We start from the raw sequence: 22107 nt of genomic DNA on the forward strand, positions 1-22107 counted from the left end.
TCTGTGTTGGTTTGTGCTATGGAGAAAAGAAATGAAACTCGTTCCCAGCAAAACCATCAATGTTGGAATGATATATGTGGCAAAGGTAACTTACAGACAGCAAAGGGATGGCAACTTTTCCAAGAAAATCAGGGGGTTTATCTCCATCTTCATCAAACACTGTCACTTCCAGAACATCATGAATATCTTTAATAGGACTGGAACAAAAAGTGCAGACACATAAAAAAATAATATTCGATACACATGCACTCAGTCTCCTCCACAAAGATCTGAGAACACTGTTTTACTAATTAAGTTTCTATTACCTTGGAGTATAAAACTAGCATTTAATTAAATCCCCCCAAAAATGAATCAAATGATGGGTATTCCCCACGCTTTCCCCTCATGTTTCAGTCCCATAACTAGGTGAAGAAAACTACCAAATGGTGACATTTTTTGTGCATGGATGACGCAAACAGTGTAAAACTCAGCTGTCCAACAGAGCAAACTGGTGACTGGGAGAGGTCAAGGGCTGAATTCAAAACCAGGCTTCAGGACATTAAAGAAATAATCCAGGAAACAAAACTTATGCAACCATCTGACTTGAACAATTATCTCCTTTTTAAGGTACTAACAAATCAATTACTTTAAAAAAACCTGCAAACCTATCAACCCTAATTGAAGGCCAAATGTACAATATTTTTGTTCCATTCAGCGTAAATGCTCTACTGATGTGGCAGCAGGCACTCGATGCTAAGTATTTATCAGATCATTAACAAATCAGAGTCTCATTTGAGAAAAGTTATATCTGCGTGCCTGCAAAAGCATGGGTAAGTGGAGATGACTTATGACTTGCATTCATTATCTCCTCTTTTCCTTTCTCCATGTGCAAGAGTTAAAGAAAGAGGTACATGGTATAGCGTGTTTGTCAGTTAACTAAGTGCAGCCATTGTGCCCAAAAGAAGGGTGTTTCAGAGCAGTCCTGCTCCCAGACCCTCTGCCTGCAACATGGAGTTGCTCCTCACATACCAGAGTCTGAACCTAAAAGCCACCTGGGTTGTTTCTCCAGCTAGCAGCTGTAGCATGTTCTGTGATGTGACCCAGTGGCAGCCAAACCACCATGAAATGCACTGTTTTCAAGACATTATGGCTTTAAAATACATTGAAACCTGCCAGTTCTGCAACCATACTTCGATATTCCTCTCCAAGCCATTATCATTTTCCATATGATATAACTACCAGTGGTATAAAATATTAAAACCCCACAGTGACACACAGAGATAAGTGTGTTGCAGAAAATCTGAATATGATGGGAAGGGCTCTCTGATGGTACTGAACACTCCAGCTGAAATGGATTCATCCACTCAAAACTGTCTACTCTGCTCCAAAATAAATCTAAATCATCAATAGCTTTTAAGATGCTTAATTGGAAATTTTAAAAATGACCAAAAATCTAAGGAGAGAAGCAAGAGCCTGACTGGCTCTGCAGATTTGGTGCTTGGACTAGCCACGCAAAAGCAATAACAAAGTTAAAGAAAGTCCATAGCAGACATTTCTGAGACCCACAGGAAATAGAGACACAAACTTTCTTTTTAAATAAAATAATTTTGGATTCTTATTAGATTTATTTTGTTGGCTGAACATCCGACAAGGCTTATCTGCTGGCAGAATCTCAGAATAAACAGTGATGTGTGGAAGCTTCTTGAGAACAGACAAAGTAAGAGAAAGGACTCCAAGAGACATGCGTTCAGCTGCATCTATGAATTAAACAGAAATCTGGCAAGGTACTTCTACCAAAGAGATCAGATACTTTTTATTGTGTTCGCATTCAGCCCGCTATTTATGAATGTTGCTTTTGCAAGAATCCTTCATTCTCAAACTGTTCTTCCAGTAGACAGGTGCAAATGTCATAAATGCTCCATTGCTAGCCCTCACGGTTGCCTTTTTGCCACAGACCGCTACAGTCTTGGAGACATTTTACTCAGTTATATTCACAAAAATATTTTTGTCAGCATAAAGCAAGACTAAAAAATTGTGCTGCCTAAAAGCAATACCTAAATTATCACTTTTGCTATTAATAAAGTCACCCAAAAAAAGATTACTTTGACTTCCATAAAAATTTAAGCTTCTCTTTTGGGATAATCTATGTTTGACTAGTTTAAATTCAGAAGATATACCAGGAACAACATGAGCTCTAATTTTCTGCTTACTTACAAATTAAACAAGGATTCTACCATGGTTCAATGAAACATTTTATTTTAAATTACGGAAAATGTAGGCATGAGTATCTGGTCTCTACTTTCTGTTATATTATCTCTTGGATCCAGCTATGACTCCATTATGTCTAGTCATGATTCTTCCTATAAATATCACTATAATTTTTCTTTTAATGACTTCTATTAATAAACTCCATGCAGGAACTAGTAAAAGGCAAAAGGCTTTAATTGAGTTATATTTGATATTTCTCCAACATCCTCTCTGACTATGAAAAAATGACATATCTTAAACTTGACCTTTGTATTTTCCCAAAGTCGATAGCTTTTATAGTTAAGCTTCTAACTATTTGGTGTTGCAGCATGTTTTCAAAAGCAATCCACTTACAATGTGAAAACTTTGTTCCACTCTGGATTGAGGTTCTTGTAAACGGTGTGTGTTTGAAGACTGTCGTTTCCCAGCTCTAATACACAGAAAGGATCACTTTTACCTAGAGAAAGATCAGATAGATTGAAAAAAAAAAAAAAAGAAAAAATTAAGTGGACCAGTTATTGTATTTAGCATGCACACTCTTTCTTTGCAGTAGGGCTGAGGAAGTGATCGGTCAAATAAAATTAGATCCATTAAGACAGCTACAAATTGCCTTGTTCTGTTGGAATGATTTGCTAAATAAACAATATCTCTGATGCATCTTCAGTTCTAGAAACTCAACACTTACCTTACAACTCGTTCAGGTAGCTTCACTCTAATACCTGAAATCCAAGACTTACAGTGAATCATCTCTAAGTCTTTATAGCAAGAAAAATCTGCTCATGTTGACAATTACTCAGACAACATGAAAACAGTACCATCATTCTGACCCAGGTAAGCATCAGTGCTGCAGTTACAGCTCTCTATTTTATCTGCTGCTTAGAGCCTGTGGTCTTCTTCAGTTGATTACAGGATTAAGTAGCGGCACCATGAGAAGAGAAGTACGGCACTGTCTGTATCAGCAGCATTTCTTCAATTAGTTCCACGTGAGCAAGTCCTTGAAACTATGAAGACCCTACACACAGTGCCACAGTTTAAACAAAACCCAACATCAACTGGAGAATCCATGCATGAACCAGGTATCGTACTTAAAGCAAAAAAAAACAACCCCCAAAAAAATGAAACAAAAAAAACCCCAACCCACAAACCCAAAAACAACAACCCCCCCCCAATCTGCTCTCAAAAGAAGGATGTCAGCGTGGAACCTATCATGGCGAAGACGTGTTTGCTAATGTATTTTTTTGATAACTCACATTACATGAATTTGTAGCTTTCACAACTTATTGCAGCTCAGCAGTTTCCATTGTGAACAGAATAGCCTTTATCAGCATGTCTGGCTCAATATCTGATTTAATCTCATCTTCAGTGTTCATGTATAACTCAGTCACAGACACTCCAGCCTAATTTTTATGTAGGCAACTAAATATGTCAGCAATGCAGGGATTTAGATAGCAGAAAAACAAGATATTTAAGCAAAAGCTGTCTTTTTCTTAATTCTTATTGTTGGTATTATTAATGCAGAGCTCTTAAGGTTCTTACTCTGAGAAGTTTATAAACTAAACAGGAATCTTTTCAGTATGTAAACAGTGGGTATTAACTAGTCAATATTGGTAAAGTTTAAAGACCATTTTATTGGAATGTATTTGTCTTCTCCTTTTGAGCTTACATGCCCATTCCCTAATAAGTGTGGAAAATGCACGTAGCTTTTCAGAGAACTGCTTGAAATGCAAACTGGTATATGCCAAAAACAATCCCACTGTATAATTTGGTATTCTGAATGCTATTTTTTGGTCAGTGAGCAAATGCAGTGTTTGAGGAGAACTCTCATGCGTACACAGAAAACATCCAACAAAGCAGAAAAAGTCATTTTCACGTCAACAAAACTATTATCTAGGAATATAAAAGTATGGAAGGCTCAAACTGGGCTAGTTGTGGCTGAAGAGCTTCTATATATTTGATATAGCTGTGTGGAAACTAGCCTAAAATTTATGTCAAGTGGTAAAATATGGATTTTCAAAACACTGTTCAAAACCAAAGGAGATACTATGTTGTTTTCTGATAGCTATTATTGTAGTAGGCTAAAAACTTGCAATTAAAATCTGTAATACCAACATATAATTGACTGACAAGAGAAATCCCAATCACACCAAAATCCAATCTTTACCATGGTATAAGGTGGCATTACACTTGTCATCAGATAACTGGTCTGCAGAAGTTCAGCCACACAAGACTCATGACTTCTACGGGACAGGACAAGGAGGGAATGCTACCTGCTCGTACTACTCCTCTATTAACCCCTGGAAATCTTTGTACCTCTTATTGTCTCTGCAATTTTGCCTTTATCAGATTTTTAGCTGGACTTTGAATTTACTTTTATCAATAACAATAAATCTGAGCAGTCTCCCTGGCAATGCAGGAAATATGGCACTGCTCTAGGAGGGCTCTATTATGGAAGCCCATAATTGCTGCACTAATCATTTATGAATGGCTCAGAACAGATAATTAATCTTTATGTCTCTCATTTCACGATCAGAAATTATGCTATTTTTACCTAAAATGGCTGCATCCTTTTGCAATTTGGTGGGTCTATTACAGCATAATACTAGGATATTTTCAGCACTGCCATTGAAAAACAATTTGTCATTTGCTTCATGAATCAGGCTCAAAGCCTGGGTTATTTTGAATATAATGACAGACTGAGTAACCTTTTACTTAAGCAGAATTTCATTCTGTGCTATGCACAAGGAATGTGTGTCACATACTCTGTATGAAAAGTCTTTGAATTGCAGAATCAAGAACCTGCGTGTCTCTTCCAATGTTCATTATCCACCCACACGCTCCTGTTTAAGTATTGAGGGAAAGGGGACCAAATCCATCACTGATGCAACTGCATTAGCATGAAGTTTTTCAAAGGGTAAATAACCTTCCAGGCTCAGCTCTTTCCCTGGACGCTATGTTAAAACCTCACATATTTCTAGATAGCCCTAGCCCTGCCGTTTGCCAAAAGTTCTGCTTTGCTGTTGTACACTACTTATTAAATTTGTTAGTAAGGTGCAGTTACACTCCTAATTCCATATAGATGTATGCATCATGTCAATTTAGAAATGCATTTCTGTACAAGCTACCTTTCATTATTGGCACGTTTTTTGTTTGTTTTCAAACTAAGTTCTTCAGTTCTTTAAAGTACTGCTCTCTGCAGTGACCTTTTCTCCCACTGCAGGGTTAAGCAGTGAATTGAAAATGAAATAGTACCATGATTAATCCTGGGCTTTCTCCTTCGGTCCGTATTTTAGGTGCAACATTCTCTTATGTTACAATATCTTCATGAATACCAGGGAATGGGGCAAAAGTGTTTTCTCTCTACCATCTTTCCTGCCTTTATCAACAAGTTATCTTAAAAAATTACTATGTCAGCAAATACAAAACACACAATGCTATGTCTGAATTATGAGCTGCTGCAAGATACAGAGAGGAATTAAAAGGTCTCCAGAATCCTGGAGAAGGTGATAATTAAAATAATAATATCCAGGCAGTCGCTACAGAGAAGTATCAATTCGCTAGACCTTCCCTGGAGAAACAATATAAAGTTGTATTTTTAAAAGGTGTTAGTGTTCATTGCTGTCAGGACCAAGCACAATTTGAGGTACAGCTCAGTGGAAAATCCATCCTTTTCTTGGAGTAAGAGTGCCAAAAAGATCATCCCAAACTGAAGCCTAAAACAAGACGTAAAAGAAACCATCGCACTCACATCCCCATCACCAGCAAGCTTTCTTTTTTGGGTGAAAGCTGCAGCACCATCCAAGCCCATCCACTCAGCACCAGGTCAGACACCCCCAAAATCTTTCAGTCCTGCTCACAAACTCACAAGGCACTGGATAAAAGATGGAGAGGCTGCTTTGCGGGCACCATCATTTTATATCGACTCTTATTTTACATATTCCTGCTGGAAAATACAACAGTACACCATGCCAAGTGTTAAGTTATCGGTCACACCACTCAGATACAAAGGGGAAATCAGATCTCCATCCACTGGACCTTCCTACATACTTTTGGGAGTCAAAACCATTTGGTATCTCAGTTTCCTGAGGCAGGTTTCACCGCTAGAGAAATGATGGGAAGATTTACTTTTCCTTGATCAACAGACAGTATTGCACAAAGTCTAAGTAGCACTCACAATATATTATAGCATCATATGCTGCAAAATAGAACTAAAATACCTGCAAAATCTGCTGCCAACAGGTCCACTGCCTTTAAAACTTTAACTTGTAAGAAGCCAATGTCCTTTATGTCCCAAAAGGAATTCTTTATACACTGCAAAGAAGAAAGCATAAAGATATATTTTGTTTGTAATTCAGTAAGAAACAGAAATTATTGAACTACTAAATGACTTACATTATTATATCCATTGCTATTTCTGCGGTGTTTCAGTTCAGCAGCTGATAAACCCATAAATACATGTCCACTATCCCAGTCTCACTGCATCATGACCCTGAGCTTCACGACATCACATGCTACCTGCTCCTAAGGAAATTCTCCGTTCACATAAGTTACATGTTAACGTTATGGTGGAAGTTCAAAGGAGCCCTGCATGTTTATTCAAGTATCATCTGCCAATTAAAACAGAAAATGGGACATAGGTAGACCTGGAGAAGCAGCATGGGTCAGGAAGGCAGCACACTCAATCAGGACTGAGGAACCTGTCCTCCAAAGCTTCAAATTGCGTGGTTCAAATTCATCACGTTCAGTCTCGCACCCCATTTCAGAGAGATACACCTATTCCTTCTTGCCCAGCTCTTGAGGATTGAGGTGTGGAAGCCATCATATGGCTTTATCTTCCAATAGTTGAAAGTCCAGAACATATCCTCCCCAAAGGAGGAAAAAAGCTAAGTATACTATGATCTCCCTGTGATACTCAGTGTGTCTCATTCTCCATGATAATCTCTTAACACAATTCAAGTTTGCAAGGAAAAGTATTAGTTTAAAACTCAACAAATACAAGCAGCCAAATTACTTGGGTCTATCTGCCCTGCCAATCTCCTTGTCATTCTAAGCATAATAACTATTCCATGTAATAGTTTTCTCTGGTAGGAGACCTGTTAATTATGACTCGACAATTCCCCGCCCCCGCCCCCAATTTTGACTACTTTCAAAACTAAAGGAGGAAAAAAAGAAGAAAAAAAAAAAAATGCAAACTCACATAGCGCTGTGAAATCTGTTGCCGTTCACTGGGGTCTCCCAAAGGACACACACACAGATCAGAGATAGACACTCCTGTACATGGAGCAACTGCAATCAACATTAGCAGGGACCCTGGACGTTTTTCCAGAGGCAGCTCTAAGCAATTGGTCTGCTTCATCGGCAGGGCAGTAATGTCAACTTGGCACCTAGAATGACATTGCCAACGGTTAATAAGAAAAAGGAGCTGAGGGGGAAAAAAAAAAAAAAAAGGCAACATTTGTATTGATTTCAGTAGCAAGCAAGCACCAAAACTTATTGCTTGTTCAGGATGGAAAGAGTGCAAAAAAAAAAAAGCATCTTAAAATTAAACATGGGAAACCAATTAACCAATTTGTGTTGCACTTAACTGTCAAGTTTTGCTTTCTGGTTCACCTACTGGTAAGCAGAGGTAAAAGGTATGGGCTGCAAGTACAGTAGGAAAACTTAACTCTGGCCTGCCTCACTTCCTCTCTAAAATCCCCTGGTGTTTTGTGATGGATTTGAAACACAATTTTATTTCACCTAGGGGAAAAGAAAAGGGGCAAACACAAAATTTAAAACATTAGCCTAAAATAGATTAGTTTCTTTAAAGTCACATACTCCATTTTATGCTACATTATACTGTATGCCCCAATCTCTTTTACAAGCCTTACTAGAGCTACATTTTCAGTGTACTGTTATATTTCCCAAAGGGAAGGATTGTCTTAAAAGTCCCCCCCAACCCCTGCACATAATATGTAACGTTAACCTGATACTTCCCCCTAAATAAAAATAAGGAGGCAAAAAGAGAAACATTCATAAGGAGACACTAATAAATGATGAGTATGGGCTAAAGCAGAGAGAGATCACTAGACAGCCAGTTATATGCGAAGGGAGCGGTTAAATGCAACAGAAAGCCTAATCACTTGGCTCGGCTAAATGCCTTCTATTTAGAAGTCCAGTAAATGGAGTGGAACTTTTTTGAACCTCCATGGGGCTTGGCTTTTAAGAACAGGCTGAACAAAAGTTACAGATGAAAAAGGAAAAAACAAAAATAAGAAAGGAGAAGCTTTGTTGCCACAGTGCAAGGGGAGTCACATTTCTCAAAGGGACTGCAAGCGGATGATGGAGAGTGAGAGCTTTCGCTCCGCTTACTGCCTGCCGACAAGTTTTTATTTAAACTAAACTTGTTAAGGTGTTGTCTTAATAGGCTAAAATTCCACAGGGTTCCCCCAGGTGGGTTTCTTCTGGGTAAATGGTGCATGTAGTGTTCCTGATTGATCCCATTCCAGTAGTAGAGCTGGAGCAGTTTATACCCATCTGCTATAAATTGCATGCTTTCCGCTTCTTAACAGCCTATTTTCTGTGAATGCTAAGGGGGGTAAAAAAAAAAAAAAAATCCCAAAACATTTCAGCCTGAAAAACCAAGAAGCTATGTTATGAAGGAAAAGTCATTGCTCTAATGAGTTTGTAAGTCATCCAGTAGCTCTGTGTATTGAAACACAGCTCTTTGTAAGATTCTTCTGACCACAATCAATAGGGATGACTTTGCCTTAAGTGTGCTCTTTGCTATTCACCGCACTGAATGTACAACAGGTTGCAAGTTTACTCTTATTAACTGCTTTCAAGTGCTTTGAAAGAGAAAGAAAATAAACCAGGAAGAGTACCGACACTGTTTGGTGCGTAGGCTGCCTCTCAACACAATTTCCAAGTGTGAGAGGTCGCATTTAAAGCTCATTGCTACGCCTAGACTCTTCAGAAAGATATGACAAGAGACGTTACAGCAGAAAGGAAAACAAAACAACAAAAAAGGCAAGCAGTTGAGAAAAAGACCTTATCACTTCCACACTGGAGGTCAACATCACCTTGGCTGCATTAACACAGTTGCTTCTCTGCAACTGCAGAGTTTTACTGATACTTTAGGTATCAGTACAAGAGGGAGGATGTATCGTTATCTTGGGGTTTATTTATTATTTTTTTTACAGACGAAGAATCTGAAGAAAGGAGAGGGGAAAATTCAAGGTCACCCAGCTGGTCTGTAGTTCAGCTGGCAATAGTGGCCACGTATCCCACATCAGCATTTCATACACCACCCACTCAACACAGTCCACAACTGGGGAAAAAAGCTGCATTTGCTTTTTTATGTTAAGAACTTTCCACGTGGTGAGAGAGAAATGACAACTCATTCAGACAAGGGTGCATCTCCCACCAACAGATAACCTCAGAAATCTCTTGTATCTCAAAGGCAAAGTTAAATATAATTCTAGCTTGTTTTGGCAAGTTGGAATTGTTTCTCTTATTAAAAGAATTTGATTAGCCAAAGGTCAAAGAAAAGATTGAGTATAAGGGCGTGGGGGTAGGAGGGATGCACATGTGGAGGGGAAAACAGCAGGAGGTGGAGTATAAGCATTTCTTCCTCAAATCATGTCTGATTTCCGTGCAAACTAACTTCCTTAAAACATCTGTGTTCACTCAAGGTGATGGTATGCCTCTGTATTTTCTTTTGAGGAACTGAAAGGAAAATCCACATTTGCACTTGTAAATGGCAAAAGGCTTAAGAAAAAAAGACAATCTGTTTCATTTAGGTTATACAACATAATTGATCAGACTGCAAAGAATGCAGCTTGGTAAAACAATTAGACATTCAATTTACTATATAAATTCAGCAGTTTCCACACAAACGCTTCTACACTATTAAAACGAGTCTAATGATTTCCAAACTACTTCCTCCATCCTCCTGAAACAAACTCTTCCTTTCCTTCTTTCTCAGCTTTCTATCTGCAAAACCTTATTACAGATAATTATTTCACAGGAAAGTGGTAAGAGACTATCATGATGGGCACAGTATAAAACTAATGGAGGCAATCCACTTTTTGCTCAAAAGTTGCCTGATCTGAATGCAAAGGACAAAACTTTCAGATTATGTGTATTTTAGGTGATGAGAATTTAACTCAGGAGATCATTTGCAACATTGTAATCCTATCTCAGAATAGGATAGCTCTGCTTGTTGTCACCGTTTGTTACATTACATATTAAATTCAGGTACAATCTTTCACACACATGGCTATATGCCTGATCTACAGGAGATACAGTTCTGTAAGTTAAGAATATTGTGCACACAAATGTATCTTTTTTTTTTTTAACCACAATTAATTAAATGCTTTCCTTCCTCCTCCTGATCGATACTGAGGTCTACACCTCTGTATTAACCTCTAGTCCTGTAGAGAATTACATCACAACAGCTTTAGTTTTCATTTAAGACTGTTCTTTTGACTCACAGTCCTCATCTTTAGCTGCCAAACTCCCCCCCCCCCTTTTTAATTCATTTTGCAGAGAAATATTTAGGGTTAAATTATTTAATTTTATTGGGGAATCAAATGTTAGAATTTCACTAAAAGGTGCTGAGCTTAGCCTCCTACCAGTAGTCGTGGAGTTGTATTTTATTACCCAATCCACAGTTCATCAAATTATAAGTATCCTCAGATATACACAAATACATATAAAAAAATCTGCACACAACATTGCCATTTTTTCCCCCTGCAGAATTCTTGAAAGCCCTTTACAAGAGGTCAGAATCATTATCACAGTATACAGTAAGATGCTTCTATGATTAATATTTGAAAAGGAATTTCAAATGCCACAGGTGTTAGGGAGACAATTAATAAGGTCTTATTCTGACTTATTCTACAGATAAATTTTGGTTGTCTGATGCTTCCTATAACTTGGTGAAATTTAAATGAAATATTTGGATGCAGTCATAGTAGATTTTACCGCTCCATCCCAACAGCATGGCCTTTAAAATAAGGATTGTTTCTTGTTGCAAAGACACTGTTTCCTGGAGACATTCATCATAAAGATATTGGATGCACTCCAATCTCATAGCTCATGGTCTCAAGTCTAACAATTTTTTGTAAAACCTCTTTCTTGAGGTAAATATGTGAAGAAAAAACCTCCAACATTCTGCAGCATCTTTTTCAAAATATATCCCTTAATGCAGAAACACTCTTGAGCAACCTAGCATAAACAATTTAACTCTGCCTGGACAAATTCTGCACACGTTAACACCTTTGTTTATTAATATACATTAACATAGTCTCCTGTTTATAGCGTACCTCTTATCCCAAAGGACACGAAAAGCACTCAATAAACGTTACTAACAGTTCTGTGCAGACTAAATAGAGGGATTATTTCATCCAGCACCAAAACACAGCAGCCACCCCTCAGTGTCAGCTGAACCACTCAAGCCTGCAGTATTTTAAGCGAGGAAGAGAAATTGGACCCAGTTGAAAATCTAAGGAGAACGCAGGTAGGCTGAATGTAATAATTTACCTTGCGATGTGTACTGACAGTGAGGGTTTGTTTCGTGATAGCAGAAGGGTGACATGAAATTGCACCAAATGTTTCCTTGCTAATTCAGCAGCAGACAAATGACCCAGGTGTTAGTGTTTAGTACCAGAGGTCCAACACATTTCTTATTCTACATGTTCCATAGTCTCCACAGGCACTTCAGGTCCTATTTCAAGAACAATATTTTACCTTGAAACCAAATTATGCCTGGGAGAAGAGCCATGTTCCAGGGGCTTAAGGCATCCATCCCACATGAAAACCTGGGTCTAAAGGAATTAACAGAAGTCTTTATTCCACAAAAGTTCAGCAGTCTGGATTATCAGCCATGACTCCACCTTGTGCATCTCCTCAGCTTTATTTAAATATTAAAAAAATATATATATATATTTTATATATATATATATACACACACACATATATATATATATATATATAAAGGTCTAACCAACACATTTCAACCTAGACAGCCTTACGGGGAGCAGAATGAATCCTAACTCTATCCACAAACAGACCACAGAATTATTAATTCAGATCCAGCAAATTTTGCCTTTTCCTTTAAACCATGCAAATTATTTGAGGGCAATTGGGGTGTACTACTATGTGTAATGACTAAAAATAACCCACAAACATTTTACTAAAGGATCTTTCTTACAATGAATGATGTTGTGAAATCCAAAAATCTCAAAACTCAACTTGGAAGTCATGGAGACAATAAACATGGCACCTCATAATGCTGTTTTTCCTACAGAATCCTTTTCCAGATTAGACTGCATTTGAACCCTTCATAAAATATTATTTATTGGGTGTCAAAAGTTTCTACACTGTAAAAACAAGACTTGTTATTATGCATTTGGTGTTTACCTATTCTTGCAATCGGTCTTTAAAATCTAGTATAATTTTTTCCTGTTTTGATGCTACAGTGAATTTGCTGCGCTTAAGGCAACAACAGCAATATTTTTCTCTCCACATAGAGAGCAGAAATAACTTTAAGGTAAATCTAACACATGCAGGCTTTCCCAGTACTGAAATCTTTAATAACAGAATAAGCACTTTGCTGATAATTTTTGCCACACTGAATATCACCTGCCAGAAATCAGTAGGGGGAGAAAAAAAAAAAAAAGGGGGGGGGGGAACCTAAGGAAGAATTGGTCTAGCATCAGGGACACTGAACAGGGGCAAGCCGCAAACACTGCTACATTCCTTAACTCTAAATAGAATATCAGAAGTAATAAAAGTAACTGTGAGAATGGAAGGAACAGATTCATCTTCTGCCACTTCTCCATGTGATGAGCAACAGCATTCAGCCAGAAAGCATTTCCTGCTCTGCAAAACCACAAATATTTGTAGAGCCAAAGGGCATTGTTCTTTTCAGTGAATAGTTTCAAACTATTTGAATGCTTAAAGTAAGAAAATGTTCTTACTAGTTACTGTTATTTAGTCAGCAAGTTGTGAAACCCTCACCAGGTGAGAACAGCAAACAACTGCAGACAGGATCCCTGCCCCTAAGAATTTAGAGGTTGTGGCACCGATCCTGCAAGCAGGTAAGCACGGGCAGACCCAAGAGGCGCTCCAGTAAACTAAACAGTTCTTGGTGCTGCTGCATGTAGCCAACTGAGCAGATGCAGTTTGAGGAGATGGGTCTAGATGACAATGCTGCAAGCCACAAGAAGAAGATACAGTTACTACTAGGAAACCAAGACTGTACTAATACTGTACAAAATAAGATAGAGTTAGAGTGGAAGGGAAAGAGCAGGACATAAGAGTAGGAACAATACTCTATTCCCATTAAAAAAATAAAATAAAAGGTTGACTGCTATCCCACAAAAAGTCTCATCTGCTAACGTGGCATAAGATCATTAGTCGAGAATTTGAAGCTATAATGGAATAATGCAGTGGGACAAAATCCAGTATCAGTCAGAAGATGGGTAAATCACCTGTGAGGCTGCCCCTGAAAATGATGCTTTAAACAACATGAGCTTGTGCAATAGCGTGGGGCACCAAACTCGGAGAGATCAGTCTTCTGTGGCAATGGGGAAGAGATTACCCAAAGAAAGGAAATGCAGGTAACAGGACCCTTATGTAAACAAGGCTACAAGAACACACCATCAAAGTGCAAACAGAAAAAAGGGACACCAGTGCCACTTTCAAAAGGAGCACAAAGATCCCTGAGCTGGCACCAGCCTGAAGCCACAAATCAGCCCTGCAGAACACAACAGAATCTGGAGCAATATCACCGTGCAAACGCAGACAAATACGGCCTCCTTGCTGCTACCGACTCTCCCAGAAACGGCTAACACCGAGCTCCCGCAGTACTTTGGATTTTACAGTCAGCATGTGCAGAGTCAGCTTAGGTGTCTGCTTTCAGGTTGTGGCTCATCAATTACCCATTAATAGGTTTTAATAAACATACCCTTACAGAGGTAACTGGACATGACCATAAGGAATAAAGAAACATGTAGTATGATGCTTGTAATGAAAATAAATTGATCAATCTAAAAAATAGTAATAAAAATCACATTATTTTCTGTACCTACCCCCTCGCCCAAAAAAAAAAAAAAAAAACAAACCCCAAACCAACTTACGTTCCCAAAAGCTCCTCATGCTTTTTGTTATCCTTTCTCCAGACCTCAATGTCCAACATATCCTTCCTGTCAGAGAAGTAGTGAAAATCAAACTGTTCCCTCCACTGAGGATTTGCACTCTTACACAGTGTCTAGAAAACATGCAGTTATAATATTTACTTTTCTTAAATGGTACTTATTTCCACAGTAAAGCACATACTAATTCTTCTACAAGAACAAGGATGGATATTAGGGCATCAAGTACTAAGGTCTTTCCAACCACAGCTCCCCAGGCCTTCGTGCATAGCCTCATCTTCCCTAAAAACTCTTTCCTCTCTCCCAGGAGATAATATGCATGTGTGACATGAATGAATGGCTGGAGAAATTCTGAAATGCAAGGTGGATCCACCAGCTCCACTTTCAGTGGACAGTGGACATCATTCAACAACACACACTGGAAGACATCAAGAATAAACCTTTTTAGGGCAATCACCAGCAAATGGGTTTGAATTAAGGAACCCAAACCATTATTTTTTACCCTTCTATGTTGAGATATAGTCAAAGAAGGAACAGCCTTAAAATTGTTAACATCCTGTTAATTTGGTATCTCTAAGTTGTCCGAGTTCAGTGAGATTGTTCATGTGTTCAGGTTACTCTGAGTATTCACTAGATTGGGACTTAAATCACTTGCAATTCATATCACACTACACTACCCAACATCAATACCAGCATGGCCACTGCGAGAACAGGAGACGGGATTAGCTGGACCATGACTGAGATTCTTCCCACCTTGTCTGCTTTTCTGGACCATGAGAGATTGTACTTCGTAAATTGAATAAATTCCAGGAAAGAACGTGAAGTACTGCTAATTTTAAGTTGTCTTAGGGTGTAAAAGCAGCAGTCCCCAGCCTTTGCTGGACCCCAGAAGGAAATACTAAGCAATTAACTCACTGCAGACAGCATTGTTTTTGACTCCCCATTTTAAACTTTTTAATTTTCTGTGACTGTAAACAGTGCAGTCTTGCAGATTCGTGACACAGGCTATGGACCATTAAAGAGAAACATGAAAAGGGATCTTAACTGGAATAATGCATATTTATTCTAAAATAACTAACCCATTTGTTATTTTTCAAAGCTGCTTTTCTAAATAAAAACATTATACAATGACCTTGGTTTGAGGTCCAATGTGGGGGACAGAGTGCAGGTTTCAGATGTGCCTACATCTGAACATCATGTTCTGTGAACTTCCTCTGTACATTTTGTACAGGAGGGGGTTGGTTTATTTCCTTCTCCTCCTCCCTCTGCACTTCCAGTTCATGACATGCAGAACTCTTATTTTCTCAACAGAATATTATGTTAATTATAGCCCCTCTCCTTATTAGACTTTGCAGATGAAATGTGTATCTTTGGGAACCCCATTCATTTCTCAGATTCCCATGAAACAGGTAAACACAGCCTAGAAGAACAAAAATTCAAATCAAAACCATGGAATATTCTGTGTGTTTTGGTTTTGTTCTTTTTTTCCTGTTATAGGTAACATTTTTCAAGAAAGCTGCTTTAAAGATATAAAAATAAAAAAATTCCCCTGCACTGGGAACCATTTCAGATCTGCTTTTCCAGAATACCTAACATTACAAACCTAACTTCTGTATTGGCAGAGAACAACACACATGATGCATGTAGCTTTATTTCATTTCATATTAATGTCAAACGTTCATCAATATGATGAGTATGTTAAAAGCACAATAACAGATACACACAATATTCCTAGCTTCCTATTTCTATATTGGCATGTAAAACATATTAGTAAAATGTTAGTGTCCCTCATCTGGTCTCCTAATTTTGATCTCACTTACATAAAAGAGATTCAAGAATAGTTCCATCTGAGGTAGCAACACCAGTAAAAGAAACAGCAACTACCTTATTGGCTTCAGCAAACTTAAGGAAATCCTTAATACTTACCTTACTCTTGTATCTTTGATCTCCCAGTTTGAGAAGAATAAAAATCTCTGCCAAGCCCCCTCCGGGGATGTTCTTCCCCTCCAAGAGCGTGATGGTGACCAGCCCGTTCCACAACTGGTTCTTGCGCAAAGAGTCAGAGAGTCGCACGCTCCGCATGAAACTCGACTGAAAAGCAAGTCAGTGACACAAAACATTTATACACCCAAACCCACATTTTTATGCCCAAACTGACTGTGATATGAAGGCACCAGAAGTGAGAGAGGTACCATGATCCCCTAGGAATAAGCAGAGAACGGAAGGCAGTAGGATGCTCTGGATTTTCTGCCTCTACTGTACTACGGCTGGCCCCAGGAAGGGATGGTGCTCAGCATCAGAGCAAAATCAGCAGGGTTAGCTTAAACCGCCAGAGAAGTCGACTTCAGCTAACCTGGCTGAGCTTTGGCAAGAGCAGACCTCGATCATTGAGAGCAATCTGTCACCTTGGCTCAGGGAAAGACACAGGAGAGTGATGGGGAGGAGAGGTGGAAGAGGGGAGAAACTAAAGTAAACTCTTACACGTTTCCAGCTACGTCCATAAAACGCAGGTCTGTCCTTTCTGGGGAGACAGCCCACAATCATAAAGTCTATGGCCAGGTGAAAGACTGAACATGCATCTTCCACCTCCTCAGTCACTCAACCGCCCGTCACCCGCATTAGCTCTTCGCCTCCTGCCTTTGGAGCTCCTGCTTCCAGAAACTGAGCTCACGAATCAAAAATACTGATGCCTGCTGAAAAAACACTGACACCACTGGGCTCTTTATCTGGAGTTATGGTTACCTGGTAGCCACATTTGTTACCTTTGCAGCTTCATCCTACACAGCACGGCTGCGCTAACAGTTTGCTAACTGGCAATATTTTATTGGACAGAGGATGATTAAATAGGTCTTTATTTGGGGGGAGTGAGCTGGAAACATTAAAACTCAAGGCTATACTTTTCTTCTCGCAGTAAAAATCCTGCCATATTTTATTCTCGTGAAGCAACTTTTAACTCGCCACACTTCAGAGCTTCAATCATGTCATATACAGGTGGGAGCAAGACGGAGGAGAAGATTTCACAAGTCACTTTAAAACAGGACGTGTTAGCTTTAAAAGCAAGTAAGAAATGTTGTTGCTAAATAAAACGATTGCAAAAGCACCTGATGTCTGAAGATTACTTTTTATGGATCAATTACCCAGCAACAAAATTCTTAAATCATGGGTGGTGAACTCACAAATTTTTTACTCGCTTTTTACTGGTTAAAATACCTAACTCTTTGAATCCCACAAGCATATTAATATACTTCTATTTAAACACCCCGTTTGGCTTTCCTGGCACACTGGTTAAAAATTCCTACCTTTAAAAAGAAAACGAGATTTTGATTCATAAATCCAGCTGCAATGTAATTTCTTTTTTTTTTTTTTTTTTTTTTTTTTAAGTTCGTCTTTTAGGCCAAAAAGCTAAAGCACGACTGTTCCCATGGACATACTTCAAAGTCCCGGCAGATATATTCCTCCCTAAACACTGCAACTATTTCAAAATCCTTTTTATAAAAAAGGGAGTAATGTCCACAAGGGATCAAAGGGCATTCTACAGTCTGGCAATCGCCTTAGAAAAATGGCAGTGCTTCCATGAAATATGCCCTAAAATAATTTTGCAGCTTGGTATGTCCTAATTTCAAATTGGATGTTTATCTTGGAAAGGCTTCTATCTAACTTGTCCATAAAACAGCTCCACTTAGCTCTATGAGCCCTGTGAAAATGGAATCCAAAGCTGGCTATTAAGGGGGCCTGGAGATTGCTTCCATATGGCATAACAGCATGGGAGTGGAGGGCTAAGGCCTACAGCAGGCGCTGCTTGGCTTGAGCTCCCCATCTATCCATGGACACTCGTTGCATTACACCATAACATCTGGATTATTGCTTGTAATGTCCCTGGGAAATATCCACTTCCCATCAAAGCCTTTATCTATCTCGGTTGTACTTTGAACATTTTAGTATTTAACATAGTCATGTTTGATGTGATGTACTTGCTGCTTTAGGACCAAGGATTTTCCCTCCTCCCCCCCCAGCTTCTTCCTTAGAGGAGGAAGACGTATTTGATGTTAGTTCACACAAAAAAAAAAACAGACAAAGTTTATTATCCACGTTACAATTTCTTTTAAAAATAAAGCATCCAGTTCCCTTCAAAGCTTCCAGGCTGAACACCAAAGACAGTTGTTATCACTCAGTTTTCAAATCAAATTTAGATTCTTTTCATTTTTTAACCAGGCCAGAATTTTAGGGAGTCACTCGGCGTTGGGGGCCTTCCTACCCAAGTTCTGTAGCATGCATAACCCCACCCTTTTAGCCACTGACTCGACAGTTCAAAGAACTGTTGGGAGGTACCTAAACCAGCCTGGATTCCACACGGTCCCGGGAAAAATCCACGCCTGCAGCTCAGTATTACTAGAGCACATTGCAATGCATCAGCTCTGACCTTCCAAAGCAGGTGGCCTCTAACCAATGGCCTCGTGCACCCCCTTTCCGCATGGCTGCGCAGCTGCAAAAGCGCTCTGTGCTCATCTCAGAAGAGGCGTATGTTGGTCTCCAGCTAACAGGACCTGGCTACTTTCTGGACAAGATCTAGCATCACTTTAGAGCATCACGCTGGACAAAGAAGCCAAAACATTTGCAACTGGCTAGGGCATAGTGCTGCTCTGCAGCACCTCGACACAGGCTCGATGACTGCAGTCTGCTTCCCACCTCCCCCAACCCAGGTCTGCCACCTTCACAAGCCTCTCTACAAATGGAGCAGCATGGAGCCCAGGAAGGCTGCTTGCCTCGTATCCCTGCAGGACAGCCCGTCACTTTAAGAATGCTTTGGATTTCCCGGACGTGCCCAGGTCGTTCCCACAGCGTGTGCTCAGCAGGTTTGGCACATCTCTTGTGCCTCGTATCATCTACACACACACCAAAGAATCACTCTGTGCGTGCTCTGCAGCCACCTCTCCAGCCTCCCCAGGTATTTGGCAGGCTGTTCCTCTGACCACCCTGATGGAAATCCCAGCCAAACAGGCAGTGTCTCAGATTCCACTCAGTTTCTGGAAGGAAACACATCTGGGGAAACCCAGATGTGTGGTAGAGCCACAGACCTGGACCATCAATGAGTCAACTTTAGTGTTGCCTGCGGAAGACTGAACTATGGAAAAATGCCTCCCAGGTGACAAGAAATTGATATTGCATTATTTATTTTCAAAGTCTTACCTCCTCTCTGATACCCCACACCTACTTGTTCCAAACTGATTTAGACAGAGCTAATTGATTAAAGTTCACAGCTTCCCTCTGAGCTAGCAAAGCTATTACAGAGCAGAGCACGGAAAAGTGCAGTGATTAGTCCAACAAAGTTACTCGGGGGCAAAACAAGCACTGAAAAAAACCACCCTAAACCCTCCTCCCTCCAGCCATCACTACACTAACCTGCCTTCACAATGAGAGCAGAAAAGTCAAAGCCCCTGTCTATACTGGCCAGAAAAGGACATAACTGCTTAATCAGTGACAATTTTAAAGTGTTTTTATCTATTCAGCTCTTCCCTTTCCCTGTTAACTCCCAGGCTACGGACACCTCTGCACTTGGGTACTTCAGCTCCTCCTGCTGCTGAACCCCAGCTCTTTCCAGCTGTGCTCCCAGACTGGATGCCAGGTCCTTCAGGCCTCTCCTGCTATATTTTCTTGTAAACTCTCTGCAGTCAGCCAGCTCACACTCTGGCTACATCCCAGACCAAAGTAAAGGTGCCTTGCAGAGGTACAGAAAAATTGGCTGAAGCTAGGATCAGGCTCTAGGGCTGGAAATTCGGAAACACATGCTTTATGATGGAAGTTGGCACAAGTCCCAAGCACGAGACATTGGACAAGTTTGCTTATTCCTTCCTGCTCCCCAATCACTTCTGAAATCAAGATAGCCTTGAGACCAGAATTCAAGGGGTTATTTCCAGATAGAGCTCTGATTTTGACTGGGCTCTGGGTGCAAATAACCAGTGATACCACAAAGGCTACCTTCATGAGCCATTCACTGCTGTAAAATGGATAACAACTTGAACAAAAAGCATCCCTCAAACAAGCCAGCCAGAAAGAAAACAATATGCACAAGAATATCCAGAAAGCTTTACTCTTAAAAACAAACTAGATGCTTTTAATGTTTAAGAGCTCATGTTTACTGCAGATTTAAGGACTGGGCAACATCAGGTAAGTAATGAGTAATCTTCTCTGAAGCAAAAGTATGGCCTGGTTGTAGAGCAGGACCCTGCCACATGAAGAACAGAAGATGGTTCTTCTCCCTGCTGCTTCAAAAGAACATTTGCCCAGAAAACATCCCATGTCTCTGAACAGAAAAATTAAAAATCAGTGCTCACAATACCATTTTCAGAGTCTGGTTTCTGGGTTCAAAATTAATATAAAAGCTTCTCACGCCAACTTTCATTTCTTTATTACTTTCTGGTTCTGGTTTAAAGAAGAAAGCTGGACGAGAATGAGGTGGGCCATATTCTGACTTCACAGAGCCAAATACAGGAGACGAGCAAAAATGACAGAGCTTTGGAGGGGAAAGAACCAGCTCATTGACCCAGCTTCACAAAATTCTTTAGGAGCTCGAGTCTCCCTGATAACACCATTTGTATATAATCTCCCTCTATAGGCACCCAGCAAATCCCCTCTGGTGCATCAGGGCTGCTTTCAAATCTGTCTCTTTTCCTGACACATACTTACATGCCCCAAGTTCAAACTTGTTTTTGAAGCAATAAAGAGATGCAGAAAAATTGTACATTTAAATGACATGGCGAGGTGGCCAAGTGTGAAGCGAGCCCATCTCTCACATCTTTCATTTAAAAGGATGAGACAGGACAACAGAAAGCCTGCTGCAATCCCTGTGAAGAGGTCAACGTCAAAACTGGGCCACGTAATTTGCCATTTGAGAAAACAACAACACACAAATAGGAAGACTCTTTGGACCTCTCCTCATTAGGCAGGGAAACCATTTTGCAGAGGCAGTCTCCCCTTGGGAAAGAGGAGAGGGCAGCCAGAAAGGCAAGTGAACCGACAAGAGATTGCCGCCACAATGCGTGACCCTGTGGCAACTGAGTCCCTCCGCTCCGCAAAACGCTTGGAGAGAGTCGCTGCCCACAGGGTATTGTGGGAGAAAGTCAAATACAATGAGGCAGGCAAAAATGAAACCTAACAGCCCACACAGGAAAGAAAAAAGAAAAAAAAAGGGGGGGGGGGAAGTGAGGGATTTTCCCCCTGCGATGAGATGCCGAGGAGCACTTTGGTCCAGTCAGCCTTTCAGCCAATTTATTCAATCAGCTTAGGCTATCAAGGTGGCAATTGCGTCGCTTTTGTTTCAGGACTGAACTGCTGCAGGTCAATCCACCCCAAGCAAACCCTCTTATTTGCTTCATAGATGTTCAACACTTAAAGGTTATTCAGCTGTACAAATGCTGGAAATAGCGTGTGGGGCACTCAGGGTGAGACTCAAGCCACCCAGGACAAACAAGGCTACTGAGCATCAGCATGTTGGGCTCCAGCGGAGATAGCTACCAACTCCCTCTGCACCCCAGACAGACCCAGAAAGAAAAACAGAAGAGAGGGGAGAGCCTGCCAATACACAGATATGAGTGCATGCATTAATACTGCCTAATAGCATCCTCTTCCTTTTGCAATGCCACCCTCCATGAGAAAAAGAAGAAAGTTGAGCTCTTGGAGACAGCTCCCACAGAGGACAATGCCGTTCTCAGCTCCCATGAAAAATGAGGGATCTGGATGTGCTACC

General features: G+C 40.1%; 1 protein-coding gene across 1 annotated transcript in view; it reads right to left on the reverse strand.

The window, feature by feature from the left end:
- MCTP2 (multiple C2 and transmembrane domain containing 2) overlaps positions 1-22107 on the reverse strand; it is a 107387-nt gene that overhangs the window by 59109 nt on the left and 26171 nt on the right. Inside the window, exons 9-14 of the mRNA XM_075045036.1 lie at positions 16290-16454; positions 14349-14479; positions 7421-7607; positions 6441-6534; positions 2581-2683; positions 95-197 (exon numbers count right to left, since the gene is read on the reverse strand). Coding sequence (XP_074901137.1) covers positions 95-197; positions 2581-2683; positions 6441-6534; positions 7421-7607; positions 14349-14479; positions 16290-16454 — 783 coding nt within the window. The remainder of the gene's footprint in view (positions 1-94; positions 198-2580; positions 2684-6440; positions 6535-7420; positions 7608-14348; positions 14480-16289; positions 16455-22107) is intronic.

This window comes from Buteo buteo, chromosome 13 (assembly GCF_964188355.1).
Source record: "Buteo buteo chromosome 13, bButBut1.hap1.1, whole genome shotgun sequence".
NCBI lineage: Eukaryota > Metazoa > Chordata > Aves > Accipitriformes > Accipitridae > Buteo > Buteo buteo.